Below are 16916 nucleotides of genomic sequence, written 5' to 3' on the forward strand. Positions count from 1 at the left end.
CCAGGGTTGCCACATCCAGTCTGGAGACAAAAATCCGCACAGCCTCCCGCCCCCACTTCAGGTGGTGCTCCAAGTGGGCTCCAGCGACCCTCTCTGCCTTGCTGTCTGCCTCTCAGGGGGACTTACCTTTATCTGCCACTAGTAACTGCAAACTTGGGCAGGTAACACCTGCCAAGGCCCAAAGGAGGAACACAGAGAGCCCTCTCTGCATGGGGTTGCTGTGGGGATTAAGTGTGATGTTTGAAAAGTACTTAGCACAAGCGCCTGCCACCCAGTAATCCAAATAATTGGTAGCCTCAAGAGGGTGCACAGCCCTGTGAGGGACACTCAACATTGTCCTGGGGAGGGATTTCAACCCTGCTCAGTGAGTGCACTTCCTACAGGACTGAACCTCCTCAAATCACCAGAGGGGACACACCCCACAACAGCAGACACCCCAGGGGCTGCCACAGGCAGGGATGACCCACCAGACAAACTAGCCTTGGGGACAAATGCCTCCTGGGAGAGAAGTCATTCTGCCTTGATGCTGGTGTCGCTGTGTGCCGGGGTGGAGGAAGGTAAGCAGCAGAGGTTTTATTCTGTGTCTGAGCAAAGTAAGAATGCTTTCCTTTCGACTATACAAGAGCCACCCTACTATGGATTTCTTAGTACAAAAACCATGACGTCCAGGGAGCAAAGCATAAGTTCTTTTAATTATACATTTGAAAAATGTCACAATTCAAAACACTGGAATACAAGGAAGGTCCTGGCTGCCTCTGCCTCTGTGAAGAGCCTTTCTCCACTTCAGCCTTGCAGTGCAGGCAGACCCCAATGGTCTGGTATCTTTATGTGCTTTGCGTTTCATGGTATTTGGTCAGAGCCTTAAAACTGGCCCACCCACTACTCCAAAATTTCAAGAAAATAACTGATTCAGTTAAATAACAATCCCAAGGTAGAACTGGTCTAAAGGTGACCAACCACTTAAATTCAGAATCTGCTTTTCTGTCCAAAGCCACTGAAATTTGATCTTCTCACACATCTCCCGGTCCTAATATGCTAGCCACTTTCTGACAGCTGGCTGCAGGTCACCACCACTGGAACTCTGCTAAAAACATCTCCGACCAATATTCCTGCCAACGAGGTCAGCTGGCAGGCAGCTGCTAAGCCCCTGAACTGGTCAGCACAGGTTATGTGATCGTTTCTAGACCCAAACAATATTCAATTACTTCTCACCCCATCCTTAAGAGGCAAGGGAAAGAACTGCTCTTACCTCAATTTGACAAAGGAAAAGCACACAAATAAAATGTCCCATCTGGAAGAAATCAGGGGAGGAACGAGGGAGGTTTATAAATATTTAAGAGCTAGAACTTGGCTATATAACTTCCAAGCCTACTTCACCCCGGCTGAAGGAGCATCTGAACTGTCACTTAGAGCTGCCTTTCTCTGAACAAAAAGTGCATCATGAACCCTTTGCAGTGCAGTAAATGTTGCTGACTCTTGAGTGAGAAGGCCAGAGGGGAAATACTTTTTTAAACCAGGGCAACTTTTTTAAACCAGGGCAATGTGAATCAGAAATGCCAAAAGAAGGAAGATCTGTCCACCTGAAAACCTGTCTGAGCCTGCATAGAAAGGACAACACCTCACCAACCCCAGGAAGCACTGCAGATGCGAAGTGGTTTGGCCATTCTCAGGCACTAATCAAAGGCGACAGGAGCTGAAGAGAGCAGGAGCTGAGGTAAGGAGAATGTGTGGGAGAGGCAGGGAACCCGCAGGAGGCAGGGAATCTGGAGGCAGGGGCTGCCTGGCAGGGCTCTGGGCTGACATCCTCATGGGTATAGTTCCATTCACTGATCCAAACATAAAAGGAACCAAACTGTTTGGGGGGGGGGGGGAAAGCCACCCTCTGACCTTTCAAAACAATGTTCATTCTCTCACAGCCTTCTTTTATCATGTTAAATCCATGCCATATGAGTGCAAGCCTAATTGAACCAGTGAATTCTATGCAAATATTTCATGAAACTGCAGTTAACAAGAACGATATGTACTTGGTACACTCTGATCAAATGGGGGGGTGGAGGAGAGGGAGGGAAGCAAGCAAAGGCGAGCTGCCTCCTTTCCCACTGTGCTCTTCAGATCTGCAAACACACACACACACACACACACACACACACACACACACACACACACAGCAGATGGCCCCTCCCCAGAGGCAGGGCAGAGTCCTCCACCCCCTTCCAGCCTCCAGGAACATTCTGACTTCCACCACCAGGCACTTAAGTTATCATGCATCGAGACATATGTATATATACAAGGAAGCCCCCGTGGGGCCTGCTGCGCCGGCTCCCTGCAGTCAATGCTGACAAGGCAGCAGCAGCCTGCACGCTGGCGCTGAGGTTCAGAGCTGGGGTACAAAGGAAACACACTCCAAGGGAGTGCTGGGGTGGGGAGACCTTTGCCTTCCCTCTTCTTTCTCAGGTATTGGAGTTGGCCTCACTCTACTCCTTGGGGATTTCAAACATGCAGAGGCTCTTGTACTTTTGCAGAAGTTCGTTCTTGGTCCTGACTTGCTCCCGGAGGCTGTGCAGCTGCTGCTGCTGCTGCTCAGGGCTCAGGTGGATGCCAGGCATGGTGCTGATGAGCTTTCGCATCTCCTGGAACTTGGTTTTGAGGGCATTCAGGTCCTGGTGGACATCCGGACTGTCCTTGTCCATGCTGCAGGGGGCAGAAGGCAGTTGTTAGCATTCACAGCTGGGATCCACACCTCGCTTTCCTGCTTTGTACCCCCCAGAGCCAGCTGTCACTCCCATAGTATCTTTTAGATGCTTTATGTGTCTGTCCCCTTACTAGGCTGTGCACCTCTAGAAGACGGGGACGGGTTCTTTCTTAGGCATCTGTAAGCCAGGCAAAGCACTGGAGTGCCTGGCATACTCGCAGGATCAGACACTTCAACTCTCTGCTCTTCAGTCTAGTCAACTGTTATTCTATGAGGGCGGGAACTGTCTGCCCCTTCACGGATGTAGCCCCATCCCTGACCCAGTGCATAGGACACTGCAGGCACTCAAGAAATATTTGTTGAAAGAATGAACGCTTGGCAACTACATTCATAAATATGTGCTGGATAAATGAATGAACCAATACCAATATCAGGTGACAAATGCCAAACAAAATTTGTTGAAATACTATATTTTGTCTAATTTGAGCCATTTCCAGGCTAAACAGGAAACTTTTAAAATCAGCAAGAGATAATTTTAGCTGGTGTTTTGATGCTTGCTTGAACCTGTTAACATAAACACTAATTTCCATAGAGCTGTTCACAAATTTTAAATTAGTTACCAGCTATTGGAAATTTCTCGGCAGGTACAGGCTCTCTCCTTCCATACTCATCTCAACTCCTTGCCTTCAGGTCAAGCTCATTTTCCAGGCAAATCATTCACTTCATCTCACAGCTATTATTAGCTGTGCAGAGATCCATGCTCCCCTGTCACTACCAAATTAAAAACAAAACAAGAACAAAAACCCTCACCTAAGATCAAAGACACAGCCTTGCTCCTATACATTTTTTAAAAGTTAGTAAGTTGATGAGCTTTTGAAAACAAGCAGTTGAGACTAAACACTAAAAGCCAATTCGGCAAGCTGTTCTAGGAATAAGCCAGTGAGGTGTAAGAGGGAAAAACGGTCAATGATCACTTATTTTTTTAATAAATGTTCATCCCAGATGGGAAATTTCAACCCAGATGGTGCTAATTCATGTTTATTATTCATCAATTCTCTGCTTACGCAGACAGAATACCCATCTTTCCTGGTGATCCATCGGTTGGTTACGTCTCACACCTAGCAAATCAGACGGCCATGAGGGCCTGCTCACTATTTATCAGTTGCTCTAAACTCAGAGGCAGGATCGGAGAGCCCATCATTTATTCCAGGGAACAAACAGCCAGCCAAACACTTCTTGTTGTCATTTGATGCTCTCAACCTAGAGACACAATGAATGGCATACCTTTTTCTCAGTTTCTAGGGAGGAGTAACCGGTATTCGTGAGAACCGAAAATCTTTTAGAGGGAAGCAAACAGGGAACATCTTTTATTTTAATTCTTTTCAGTCTCAGCTCTGATCCACACATGTGGAAAGATACCATCTGGACTTTTGAAATCATCATACTTGGATGGCATGCATGTTAACACACTGTTATGAATTTAAGCCCAAAGGAAGCTTTGAAATTAAAACACAGTTTTAAGAAAACTGATTCATATCATATGAGTCTGAAAGGACATGGTAGAAGCAAAAAATATATATAATAGAAATTTGGAAGGAAGTTAAGATAATCTAGTTCTTGAAGCAAATGTAACCTGGCCCTAAAGAAAATTTAATTCTGACAGTAAAAAGTGGGCCATGTTTAAGATGCTTATTTCTGAAAACTCCCAAATCTCAAGGGTAGCCCATTCTTTACCTGGTGAACTTTCTGGAAAAGAGATGGTCTTCAGATAATAAAAAAGGAACTGCATGAAAATCTGCCTGGAGGGGAGCTGAGCTGAAAGGGGGCCACGTAGCCCAGAGGGAGGCCCCCTGGAAGCTCCTCAACTGTCCTAGTTGGTGGAAGTAAATAGCACTGAACTCCTGGCGTGAGGAAAAGACGCTATTCAGAACATACTATTTGAACCAAATGGGCACCTGTGAAGCCAGGATTTCTGTGAAATACTCAAGGCAAAAGAAAAGCGACAGGCCCAAATGTTGAGTGAATAAAGGCAGAAAGCTCTAAATGGGCCTGGCTTTGTGTTCAATGTTAGTCATCAGCCAATTTTAGAAGGAAGGAAAAAAGGCGACTAGGTCAAGGAGGATGAAAATCATACAAACAAGGCAAGATCAGGGCATCTTGGGCCCACCTACTCTGCTTATGGACAAAAACACTACTGCTAGGGGTGATCCTCAGAGTACCCTTCCCTTGGACAACAGACATTTGTATCTGTGTCACCAGACTCATAGGCAAACTGCACAGGGTTTAGGTGGGTGGGTCTGAGAATTATGCCCCAATTTTTTTTTTTAATGTACTTTAATATAGATGCAAACTGGCCAGCAACTGTGCAGTTGCAGTGACTTAGAAGCAAAAGGAATCTCCTGGATGCACTGACACCAACCTCCTCCCAACCCTGACAGTCATGTCTTTTGACCTCTCCATGGCCTCTGACTTGGTTTCCCATTTCTTCCTCCTCAAAACTTCTGCCCCCCCTTGCCACGCACTCCACTCTGTTCTAGCTGACTCTCCCTAGGACCGGCCCTTCCCAGCCCTCTCCTCTGCCTGCAGTCTCTCCTGCTGCACTAACTCCAATGGCTTTCATCTCTCCATAATTATTTTTTTAAATGACAGTAATAGATGTTTGAGGGAAAAAATTCAAAAATGACAAGACACCCAAGGCTTACACAAGGAATTTCCCTTTAATCCTGTGTCCCAGAGATAATGTCTGTTAATATGTGGTGTTCATTGTTTAACACTGCTTCGAAATATACAAGAACATACAAACACACTTTTGTTACTTAACAGAAATGTGACCATACATGGTTCTGACTCTTGCTTTTTGTACTTAACAATGCCCCTTGGACATCTTTCCATGTTGACACATATATAATTATACAGCTAAATTTTTTGGCTGTTCATGGGTATTTGGAATGTTTGCAATTTGTCAAAATGACAGTGAACATTTTGTACCTACATCTTTATGTACTTGTGCAAGTATTCTGGCAAGAAAATTCCCTAGAAGTAGGAATTCTGGGTCAAAGGTTATGTATATTTACATTTTTGACAGATATTACCAAAATGCCCTCCAAAAACCTGTACTGACGTACATTCCATGTGATCATGGACAACACTGGCTATTACTTATCTATCAGCTATCTGTATTTCTCTGTTCCAGTTCTGCCATGACCTAAGGGGCTTCTGGAACAGAGGCTTTGAACCTCACACCCTTGCTTCCATTGGCTCACAGGATTACATGTGAAAAACATGGCTGGGTGCGGTGGCTCAAGCCTGTAATCCTAGCTCTCTGGGAGGCCGAGGCGGGCGGATTGCTCGAGGTCAGGAGTTCGAAACCAGCCTGAGCAAGAGTGAGACCCCATCTCTACTATAAATAGAAAGAAATTAATTGGCCAAATAATATATATAGAAAAAATTAGCCGGGCATGGTGGTGCACGCCTGTAGTCCCAGCCACTTGGGAGGCTGAGGCAGAAGGATCGCTTGAGCCCAGGAGTTTAAGGTTGCTGTGAGCTAGGCTGATGCCACGGCACTCATTCTAGCCTGGGCAACAAAGTGAGACTCTGTCTCAAAAAAAAAACAAAAAAACATTGTTTTCGGGGAGGAATGACAAAAGGTTCTGCTGCTAAAGGGTGTTTGAAAAGACATGGCTCTACAAAATGCCCCAGAACACTTTCATCCACTCCCACCTCTGGATGCTGAGAACATTTTCCCAGTCAGTCCAACTTCCTGAATTTACGTCCCTCCTTCCAACAGTCACCAAGTAGTTTCTCCCTGGAGTGTGGGGAGAGGGCAAATGTCCAGAGTGGACTCACTGCCTGCCTCTGGCGTGCTAGACAGCTACCCTCAGAGACTCGCTCCTGTATGCCTCACATCCTCCCAGCCACCGATCCTACCAACTCCACCTCCTCTAGAAGCCGCCTCTGGGCCACCCACCACCAGCTCCCACTGCACTGCCTTCCTGTGGACCCAGATCGTCCCCTCCTAAACCCGCTGCCCCACCTGCCTTTAGAAACCCAAATCTGGGCAGGTCACCATGCTGCTTAAAAATTCCAGATGGCCCCAACTCCCAAACAATACCTTCCAGGCCCCTACCAGTGCCACCAAAATGCCTCTGACCTTCCCAGGTAGACAAGTATAAATGCTCCCAGCTTAAATTTCTCAGGCTCGCTGAGGAACTGCTGACCCAAAAAGAGGCCTGCCTTCAGGTGGGCCTAGCAGGTGCTTGGTAAGTTATACTAAACAGAAGGAAAGAAGAGGCTGTTGAGCAGGCCTGAAATATACCCATCTGTGGGCACCATCCTTTTCCCTGGGATGTGGCTGGGGAGAAGAAAGTGGAGGGCAGAGAGCTGCAGTAACACTTGTACACCAGCCCCAGGGAACCAGCGTGGGCTCTTTGTGGGCCACTTCATGCACAACCTAGGAACAGGCCTCAGCTGGAGTGGAGGGCTGGGCAGATTAAAATAGACACTCGTGTGGGAAGCAGCCGGCCTATAACACCCTGTTCCCATGAAAGAGGCCTTGTTGACCTGCCTCAACAAGCTGAATTTTTGAAGCAGCTTGGCCAAGCTCAAAGGGCACAGGACAGCATAGTGTGCTCATCACTCAGCTCCCTCTGAGGTGGCAAGGATGGCTCCACGCTACCTACCTAGTGACCCAAGGCATCTAAAGAACTGAAACATTTAATTTAAAAAATGTTTTAAAGTACTCATGGTGACAGAATACTATTACTAGGTGAGCCAAAACCATCAGGCAAGGCAGTAACCACTGCAATTCGGAATGCCTAGGCTGGGACACTTAGTTCCAGATTCAGATTAGATTTGCTAAATTTGAAGGAAAAAATTATATAGGTTTTCCTGGTCTAGTGGACCTCATTTCATTCCTTCTTTATTATGTATGTACTTTTATAATGTAGCTTCTACATATACCAAGAGAGGTCTCAAAGAGGTAGGGTTTATGTTTCTTACAGGCATAAAAATGAGACTTTTCTTTTCCTCATCCTTTAAAAATAACATAATACATAGTGTTAATTGTTCATTCAACTACGGGAAAAGCACTAGGAGAGAAGAAAGTGCTATGGGCTCCAACTCTAAGCAGGGCTGTCCTAGCTGGAACACTCCAGGAAGCAGGCAGGGCCGTAGGCATGCAGGAGGAGTTCTGGCTCACAGAGCTCTCTGTGGCATTTCCGTGGGCACTCCTGGCAGAGGGTTGGAAGGCCTGCCAGCCTGGAGGACTCCACCCACCCAAAGGTACTTGCAACAGAAGGTCCCTCTCTGAGCTTTGTGTTAGGTGCAGGCAGGGAATTGGAAGACGGTCTGCAGAGAACCTTGAATGGAGGGCTAAATGTTTAGGCTCAATTTGGGAAGAACAGGGGGCAGAGAAAAATTAACCTGATAACATGCACGAGATGAATTAGAGAGAGGAAAGTATGAAGGCTAATTATAAAGAGGCTAATTACGAAGTGATTATAAGATTCTAAAGCAAGGCTCGAAGACCTGCTGATGAGTAGTATCACTAGGCTTAGAAGCAAAGAAGCAGAAAATGTTCCAGTAACTAAAAGCATCATGATCTTAGGCAGGCTACCATAAAATTGGAGGTGAAAGGTAAAGGCACTACAGAGAAATACTGACAAGAAAGAGTAAGAAGACTAACCTTAAAAGATAATGAAATTTACTATGAAGCTTTAAGAACTAAAACAGTTTGGCACTGGAGAACAGAATGTCCAGAAGTTGATCAGCAAACACATGGGAATTCAGTATGAAAAAGGCAGCAACTCAATCAGGGCATATAATGTATATTCAATACATGACAGTGGGAAGATGTGGCTAACTGGGGGTAAAAGCTGGGCCCCCTTTATTCTTTTCACCAAAGTAAATTTCAGAAGCATCAAAGAATTAAAAGTAAAAAAACGGAACCATGAAAGTCCTAGGAAAAAGGGATCAATATCTATAATTTTTGAGTGGGAAGCCCTAAGTAGGACCAAACCTCAGAAGCCATAAAGGAAAAACTTAACAAAATCTGACTATATGCAATTATATGATTCTGAATGAAAAAAAAAAAAAACCATCATGACCATGAACAATGACGAAAGAAAAACAATAACTTGGGGGAAATATTTACAATACATTTGACATACAAAGATATTATTTCCTCAGTCTATAAAGAGCTCATAAAAAGAATGACCTAATAGAAAAATGGGTATTTTATAGGGAAAAAATACAAATGATATATAAAATTGCATATGAAAAGATGCTTTACCTAATGTAAAAAAAGACACAGATCAATATATCATTTCTGATCTATCAGACTAGTCAAAGTTAAAAGTTATTGGTGATCGTAGGGATGTGGGGAAAAACACACACACACTGTTGGTGGAAGTATAAATTGGTGCATTCTTTCTGAATTTGCTAATAGTGATTAAAATTTTAAATTCACATATCCCACTGCTAGAAATGTATCTTTCAGAGACTCCAAGAGTTCACCAAGATAGCACTGACAAAGATGCTCCCTGAAGCATTGATTACAACAGCAAAACGCCAGAAACGAGTGTCCTTGGGCAGGGAACTGTTTAGATAAATAATGCATATTTATAAGGTGGAATATTATGCAGTTGTGGGACAAGGAAGAGAGCTGGGAGGAGTGGAGGAGGAGGCTCATTTTTTACTTCATATCTATGAGTACTTGGAATCCATCTACAACTTTAATTTTTTTTTTTAATGCTCTCTAGGTGGCAAATTTAGGGTCATTTTAGTTAATGGATTTTTTAGGTTAATTTAAACAATCCAGTCTACAGGACTTAATTTTGGAGGAGTTAGCTAAAAATATATAGAGCTCTAAATTTAGCAATAGCTATATTAAAAAAAGATATATGGACCCTCTGCTTCAGCAATTCCACTGCTAAGGGTTTACCTCATAATAAACTTACTCAAATACAAGGATGCTTACCTCAGCACTGTTGGTAATAGCAAAAATTAGAAAAATACTCAAAAGCCCATTAACAGAAAACCAATTAGATAAATTATGGTGCATCCACAAGATGCAATTTTCTGCAGCTGCCTTAATGAGATAGATCTTTGTGTGCAGTATAGAAAGGTGCCTCAAATAGACTAATCAGTGAAAAGTGCAAAGTACAGCATGATCTCAATTTGTATAAATTTTTTGAAAAGACATGCATATATCATTCCTGGAAGGAAACTGAAGAAAGTATTAACAGCAGTTACCATTGGTGAGGGGACTCGGGGAAAAGAACCGTTTTTTTCATTCTATACTTTTCTGTACATCTGAATTTGCAGTGGCTACTTTTATTGAATAATTTTTTAAAAATCCTAATGAGGTAACACTCTGAAATCTTTATGAAAACAAGAAATGCTAAATTGACTACTTCAGGTTTTACTTCCTGATTCATCTCTTGGGCAAGGAGTAAATAAATAACACAAGGACCACGGAGGGGAAGTTACAAGAGAGGAAGAGATGGAGGGCATGGGAAAACCACTCTGGGCAGCTGAACATGGTCCCAGCCCATCACCGCCTCTTGCCAGGCCTGCCAGGACGGTGTCCTAATGGGCTCCCCATCCCTCAGAAGACAAAGTCCTACTCCCCAAGGGGACTCGCTGCCCTCTATATCCAGGCTCTTCCCTCCTCCCCCGCTCTCCCTGCCTGTCTCCCCTTCATACCTTGGATTTATGCTCAGCACTACCAAGTTGAGAGTTGATCCTCATGAGTTGACACTATTTCTTGGCTCCATGTCCTTAGCTATGTTCTTCCTACATCAGCCTTCCTCCTGTCTCTTTCCTAATTAAAGCTCATTGATAGCTCCACCCTTAACAAGGCTTCTGACTCCTCCAGGCTTCATGAGGTCTCTCTCCCGTGCTCCTCTGCCCTTGTCACAGTCTATGGCTCCTTCTCTCATTAGCCTATAAACTCAAAGACATACCTATACTGAAGGTTTTCACATTGGATCCTAGCTTTTTTTCATGGTTATAATATCACTACATCCCTCTGCACATACTATTTCCTCCAAGTGGCTTTTTCTGCTTTTCTGTCTTACCCTGTCTTACTATCGGTTTTCTTCACATACTTAGTAGCTAAGTTTTAGTGTTTTAAGAGTAAAACACTAAAAGGCTTAGTGGAAGCTTTGTGTATGAGCTTTTTCACTTTCTTAGAATGAATATACTAGGCTCTTCCCTGAGGAAAAAAAGTCTTTTCTTTCCAAACTCTTTTCTTTTCCAATGTCTTTTTTCTTGACTGGTCAGATACCACAGAGAAGGTGCCTCCATTCTCTTCGGCTGCCAGTCTAGAAGCCAGGTTGGGGAAGAAGGCTAGGTAGGGTGTGGTCTCACTATTCAGTTTGTGAACTTTCTCTTAATCCCTATTTTCGGTAATGGCTGCTCCTACCTACCCCTGCAATGTGTCTGGTATCTCCCAGTCCAGAAACTCTCTGGATGATTCCTTCTAAGAATAAATATTGGGAAAGAGTAACCCTTTAATTGGCCAAGATGGAAGTTTGGTCACTCGGCTGCTTGGGGAGTGGGGAATAGGAAGGTGGGATAGGATTGCCTCTTAAAGAAACTTCTAAGTAATCCTCTTGGTCTTAGTTCCCCCTTCACTCCAGTTTCCAAAGGGTCCTGGAACTACCAGCTCCTGAGAGAGGCCATGGTCAATGCTGGCTGCTTTGGAACTGGCAGGTGAGTTAGCCCTTGGCCTTCCACTTTGTGGCAATCACCTTTTATCCTGTACTTTTTGGTCTTGATTTTTTTTTTTTTTAAAAAAACCCTTTACAGTCCTTTCAGAGGGACCAAACACAATCTTTCACAGGTATGCTCTTGAGTACACCTCCCAATAATCCTATGACTTAAGTGTTATTATTCATATTTCATAAGAGAAAAAGAGGCTCAGAGAAGCTAAGTTACTTGCCAAGGTCACCCAGCCAGTACATTATGGAATTATAATTTGAATCATCTTTTGAGATCCATTAATGACATATTAGAAATAAGAAGATCATAGCCTGGAAAGTTTAAGTATTTACCAAGATTAAAAGGCAAGCAAGTTTCAGTACACAAATTTGAACCCAAGACTATCTGACTTCAAACCCTGTTCTCACTAGTATAACTTACTGCCCCATCTTTAAAGCCAGCCCAACCCAATTGCTTTATCAGGGCTCAAGAATATACTCTCAGGGGTCCACGAGTTGTCTTTGTGAATATATGTTTTGTTTTCATTTTTCCATATTTTTCTTAAAACCAGTATAATGAGGTTAATCTGGATAACACCTTTATAATCCAGCACTGCCCTGGGATTGCAAGGTCTGCATTTGCATTTCTGTTTGTGATCATTATCACAGGCTAACAAACTCAGAACAGTCTGCCTCAGTACCCTAGAAACAGTATTTTCATACCAAGTGAAGCCAGCCAAATGAAGTCAGAGTGTAAGAAGAAAGGCATTGCTGTCATTTGAAGAGAAAAGTGGCAGAAGAGAATCAGGTCATCCCACAGCAAGTGAATTTAGTTTGCCTAAACTCAAAAACCGGGCCATGAACAGTCAAGACTTTCAGCTGTAACAATTTCATTTCAGCAAAACATCAAAGAACATGTTAATGATCACTTGAGTGTTACTGGAATGGTAATTTTCTTTTAATTTACTTTGTTTTGGTTTTTAATAGTGGAATAAGAATTGCAACCTAGGAGTTTACACCTAGTATCATGTGAATATATATTGAAGTAACGTAACAATAAAAATAATTAAGGTAGGCCAGGGTGCGGTGGCTCACACCTGTAATCCTAGCTCTCTGGGAGGCTGAGGTGGGAGGATAGCTCAAGGTCAGGAGTTGGAGACCAGTCTGAGCAAGAGGGAGACCCCGTCACTACTAAAAATAGAAAGAAATTAATTGGCCAACTAAAAAAAAAAAAAAAAATATATATATATATATATATATATATATATATATATATATATATATATATATATATATATATATATATATATAAATTAGCCAGGCATGGTGGCGCATGCCTGTAGTCCCAGCTACTCGGGAGGCTGAGGCAGGAAGATTGTTTGAGCCCAGGAGTCTGAGGTTGCTGTGAGCTAAGCTGACGCCATGGCACTCTAGCCCGGGCAACAGAGAGACTCCGTCTCAAAAAATATATAAATAATAATAATAATAATTAAGGCAAACACAGGGATCAGGGAGACTCCTGTTTGGTTTGTGGTTTTGTTTTTTCCCTTTACAGGGTCTGTTTGAAAACTCAGGCTAACCTGAATGCTGGCCAAATGGATGACAACCACTTCCTTTAATACTATTTTAGAACAAAGTCAGTACATGGGGATCTAACCATCTGGGGCAACTTCTGTGTCTTTGTTTCCTCTAATGTTTCCCATCACCATCCCATCTCTCAATCTTTTAAATCATGGGTTATTCCAGATCATGTCTTTTTGGTAAGAAAACTGAGGCTCAGAGAAATTTAATTTGCTCAAGAACGCTGGGATGCACACTTGAGCAGCTGGACAACAGAGTCTTGTGTATTTAGTTTCTAGGATGACTTCATTTTAACGAAAATCGCAACACTCAGGGCTCAAAGCGCTCGCTGAAGTCAATGATTGTCTCTGCGGTTTTGAGAGGCCTCTTCCTGCTCTGGGTCTCAGTTTCCCCATCTGTCAAATGGGGGCGTGCCTCAGACGCCCAGGCCTCTTGCAGCTCTGAAACCGGTGAGACGAGAAGCGAGAGGGAGTGTGGTGATTGGTCCTCTCCTAGGTTCTTACCATTTGATGATGCTGTGAACCAAAGGTAAAAAGGAGTAATTCTCTTCCTCCCTCACGCGGGCTGGTGACTGAGGCCGCGGCGCGGGCGACTGCTGCGGTTGAGGCGCAGCGACCGGCGGCGGCTGCTGAGGAGGCGGCAGCGGCTTGGTGTCAGGCAGCGGTGGCTCGGACGACGGCGGTAAAGCATCTTCGGCCTGTCGCCCGGCAGCAACCCCAGCGGAGGCCATGGCGCCCGGGCTCTGTCAGGGAGTCAAGCCAACCGGACACCAGGGGTTGGCTGGGCGAAAGCGTCGCAGACTCTATACGTCACCATCGCGCGTCCCGCGAGGGGTGGGGCCTGGATGAAGGCTCTGAGCGTGCGCACGGGCCACGGGGCGGGGCAAAGACACGGGGGCGGGGAAGACTGTTGCTAGGTAACGTTGGCCGGTTTGGGGTGGCCTGGATTTGGTTGTGAGTCAAAATAGCTAAATTATTAAATAGTAAGAAATAAGAGATTTATTTCAAAAATGTCTTCTTATTCTTGTTCACATGACTAAGAGGGCCCCAGAGCAACTAACACAGGAGTCTTGGCTCAGACCGCCAAAGTCTCGCCAAGAACCAAGTGGAACTGCGGGAAGAGTAGGCAGCATTTGCCTGGCACCTGTGCGCTTAAGGCCTGAGCTCTCTGGGTGCTGGGAACCCAGAGACGAAGGCGCCTTCGCCACGCAAGCCTCCAAGAGGGGAGGCAGCAGACCCGAGCGAGCCCATAGGGTCAGACCTCGTGCTAAGCCCTAGTGCTAAGCCCTAAGGACGCAGAGGCAAAGAAATTGCTGTCCCTCCAAGTTCCACGGGGCTGCAGAGGGAGGAGTTAATAATTCCACTCAATAAACATTTAGTATGCACCTGCTGGATGGCAGGTGCTGGGTTAAATGTGTGTGTGTGTGTGTGTGTGTGTGGTTGGTGGGGAAGCTGGTCTCACTTTCAATACAATGCAGAGGGGATTCGTGCCAGGAGTATGAATATCATATCCTAGAAGAAAGCCAACATCAGGTACTCACCATACCTTTAGGCTAGTTCCTTAAGCCCCTAGGTCCCAGTTTCCTGGGAGGGGAGGGGACTGCAGCATTTTCTTCCTTCCAACCACGGACCTCTCCGCCTAAAGGAAGAGTTCAAGAGTCCTGGCAGAGAATGGAGGAGAAGACCCGTTGGAATAGGGCCAGAGATGCTTGACGAGATTGTATGCCCTTGGACTCGTCTGGAGAAAGAGTGACGCTATTATAGTAGTAATTGTAGTGATTACCACACTCCCATGGAATAAAAGTACAGACAAAGAACAGAGTCATAGTCACTATCTCATTTAATCCACAAAAGAACTCTAGAAAGTGGGTGTCAGGATTCCCATCTTATAGAAGAGGACACTGAGGCCAATAGCAGTTAAGATACTGGCAGGAGGGTCACGTATTTTGCCTGACACTAAGCCGATGGTTTTAACCAACACTAAGGAGACCTCAAGTCCCTACAAGTTCTGTAACTTTATGATTCAAGATGTTAAAGTGGGTTTTTATTAAGAATTTGAAAAACAATCCAATATTCATCAATAATATCCCCATGGCAATCACACATAATCTTTTCCCTCTCAGTGTGTTTTATAACTTAATTACAATCCCCAACTTTATCATTGGCAGAATAACGAGGACATCTCTTTTAAAAAGCACTTTAGGTATAAATAGATATGGCTAAAGAAAACAAACTGAAACGCAGGAAGCATTAACAAGTATGGTGCATCGACAGTGTGCCCTAAAAATAGCTAATATAATTAGCGGTAAAGAGTAAAGCTGACTTCACCGACTTCAACGTTGCAAGCGGATGTCAGAAAAGTACTGCCTGTGCTGGTTTCATTACAGCTGAAATTGCCGCAACAAATGTGTGTCTGTTTATAACCACACGGTTAAAAGTCAAAAAAGGCAGACACTTCACTGATACGTAAGGAGAATGTATTGTTAGAGACTTCACCAAGTTAAGCTACATGGTCATTGCTTTCTTAGGTAGATTTACACTATTTCCCACAGGACCTTGTCTAGTCCACTTGGTAGTTCCACAGTCAGGCTTTGGAGCCAGCTTGCCTGACTTCAATCCCAGCTCAGGCTCTCTGAAGTAGCGTGACTTCAGCCAAGTGCTTAACCTCATTTTGCGTGGCCGTGCAACCTCACAGGAGGACTGAATGGCTGTTACATGTAAAGCACTTAGAAAGTATCTGTGCTTAGTAAATGTTAATTCTTCTTATTTTTCTGATTTAGGGCTCCCTCCTTTACCAATTAACAAAGCCCAAATTGACAGCAGTTAAGAGGAATGAGCTACCTCAGGGCCCTCCAGTAGGAATATAACGTGAGCCACACGTCTGAGCCACACATGGCCTTTCAGTTTTCTAGTAGCCACATTAAAGAAATTAGAAACAGGTGAAGTTAATTTTAATAACGTATTTTATTTAGCCCAGTATATCCAAAATATCACAATTTCAACATGTAATCAATATTAAGAATTATTAAACTGTTAGGTGTTTTCCTGTTTTTCATACTGGCTTTGAAATCCAGTGTGTGTTATATACTTACAGCACATCTCAATTCGAATTAGCCACATTTCAAGTGCCCAGGAGCCAGCTGTGGCCAGCAGCTACTGCGCTCACTGGACGGTGCAGAGAGATGGACGCATGTCGACACAGATGGCGACCGCAGTCATCCCTGTGGAAATGGAGAAACAGCAAGTTGCACAAAGGATTGAGGGTATAGTACCACTTATGTAAATGTTGAAACATACAAAATAACACTTTGTATTGTCCATAGATACCAGACATGTATGTAAGAATATTTGAAGAAGGAGCTAGAGAGTACAGCTCACATGCATGGGACGGGGGCTGGAACAGGGAATGGGAATGTAACAGGCACGGCAACTTTCTGTGTAGTGTTTTCTTTCTTTCATATGTTATAAGAGACCTAGAAACAAATAGGAAAAATATGAACAATTGGCAAGCATGGGGGTGGGTATGTGGGGGGTTGGTATATAGAGTCCAGGCTCTGCTTCTGGCTGTCTGACCTGGGCGAGTCACTTAACCATCCTAAATCTGTCTTCCCATCTGCAAAATGGAAGCATATAGTGCCTACCTCACGGGGCTGCTGTAAAATTTCCAGAAGTCAAGGTACATCAAGGGCTTCAAACAGTGCCTGGCACATAGGAAGCACTATTTAAGCTTTAGCTGTTACTGCTACTTTCTAAAAATTAAAAAAAAACAAAACAAACAAAAAAAAAAACAAAACAAGAAAGTTATTCCTTGTGAAACCAACTGTTAATACAAGAACACGTACAAAAACCAGACTGTAACCACAATTGAACTTTCAGATGCTCAAAGTGGACCTGCATCACAAATACCTGTAAATGTTCTTGTGATATATTTCTGCTACGTGA

At 44.0% G+C, this 16916-nt stretch overlaps 1 protein-coding gene across 1 annotated transcript; it reads right to left on the reverse strand.

The window, feature by feature from the left end:
* Window positions 1–666: 666 nt before the first annotated feature.
* MED9 (mediator complex subunit 9) lies at window positions 667–13775 on the reverse strand. Its single transcript, XM_012747931.2, has 2 exons — window positions 13479–13775; window positions 667–2691 (listed from the first exon to the last, which is right to left on the reverse strand). Exons 1-2 carry the CDS (start codon window positions 13703–13705, stop codon window positions 2475–2477), a joined length of 444 nt encoding a protein of 147 aa, XP_012603385.1. The 5' UTR covers window positions 13706–13775; the 3' UTR covers window positions 667–2474.
* Between the last annotated feature and the right edge of the window lie 3141 nt (window positions 13776–16916).

The sequence above is a fragment of the Microcebus murinus genome, chromosome 18 (genome assembly GCF_040939455.1).
Source record: "Microcebus murinus isolate Inina chromosome 18, M.murinus_Inina_mat1.0, whole genome shotgun sequence".
Lineage (NCBI taxonomy): Eukaryota > Metazoa > Chordata > Mammalia > Primates > Cheirogaleidae > Microcebus > Microcebus murinus.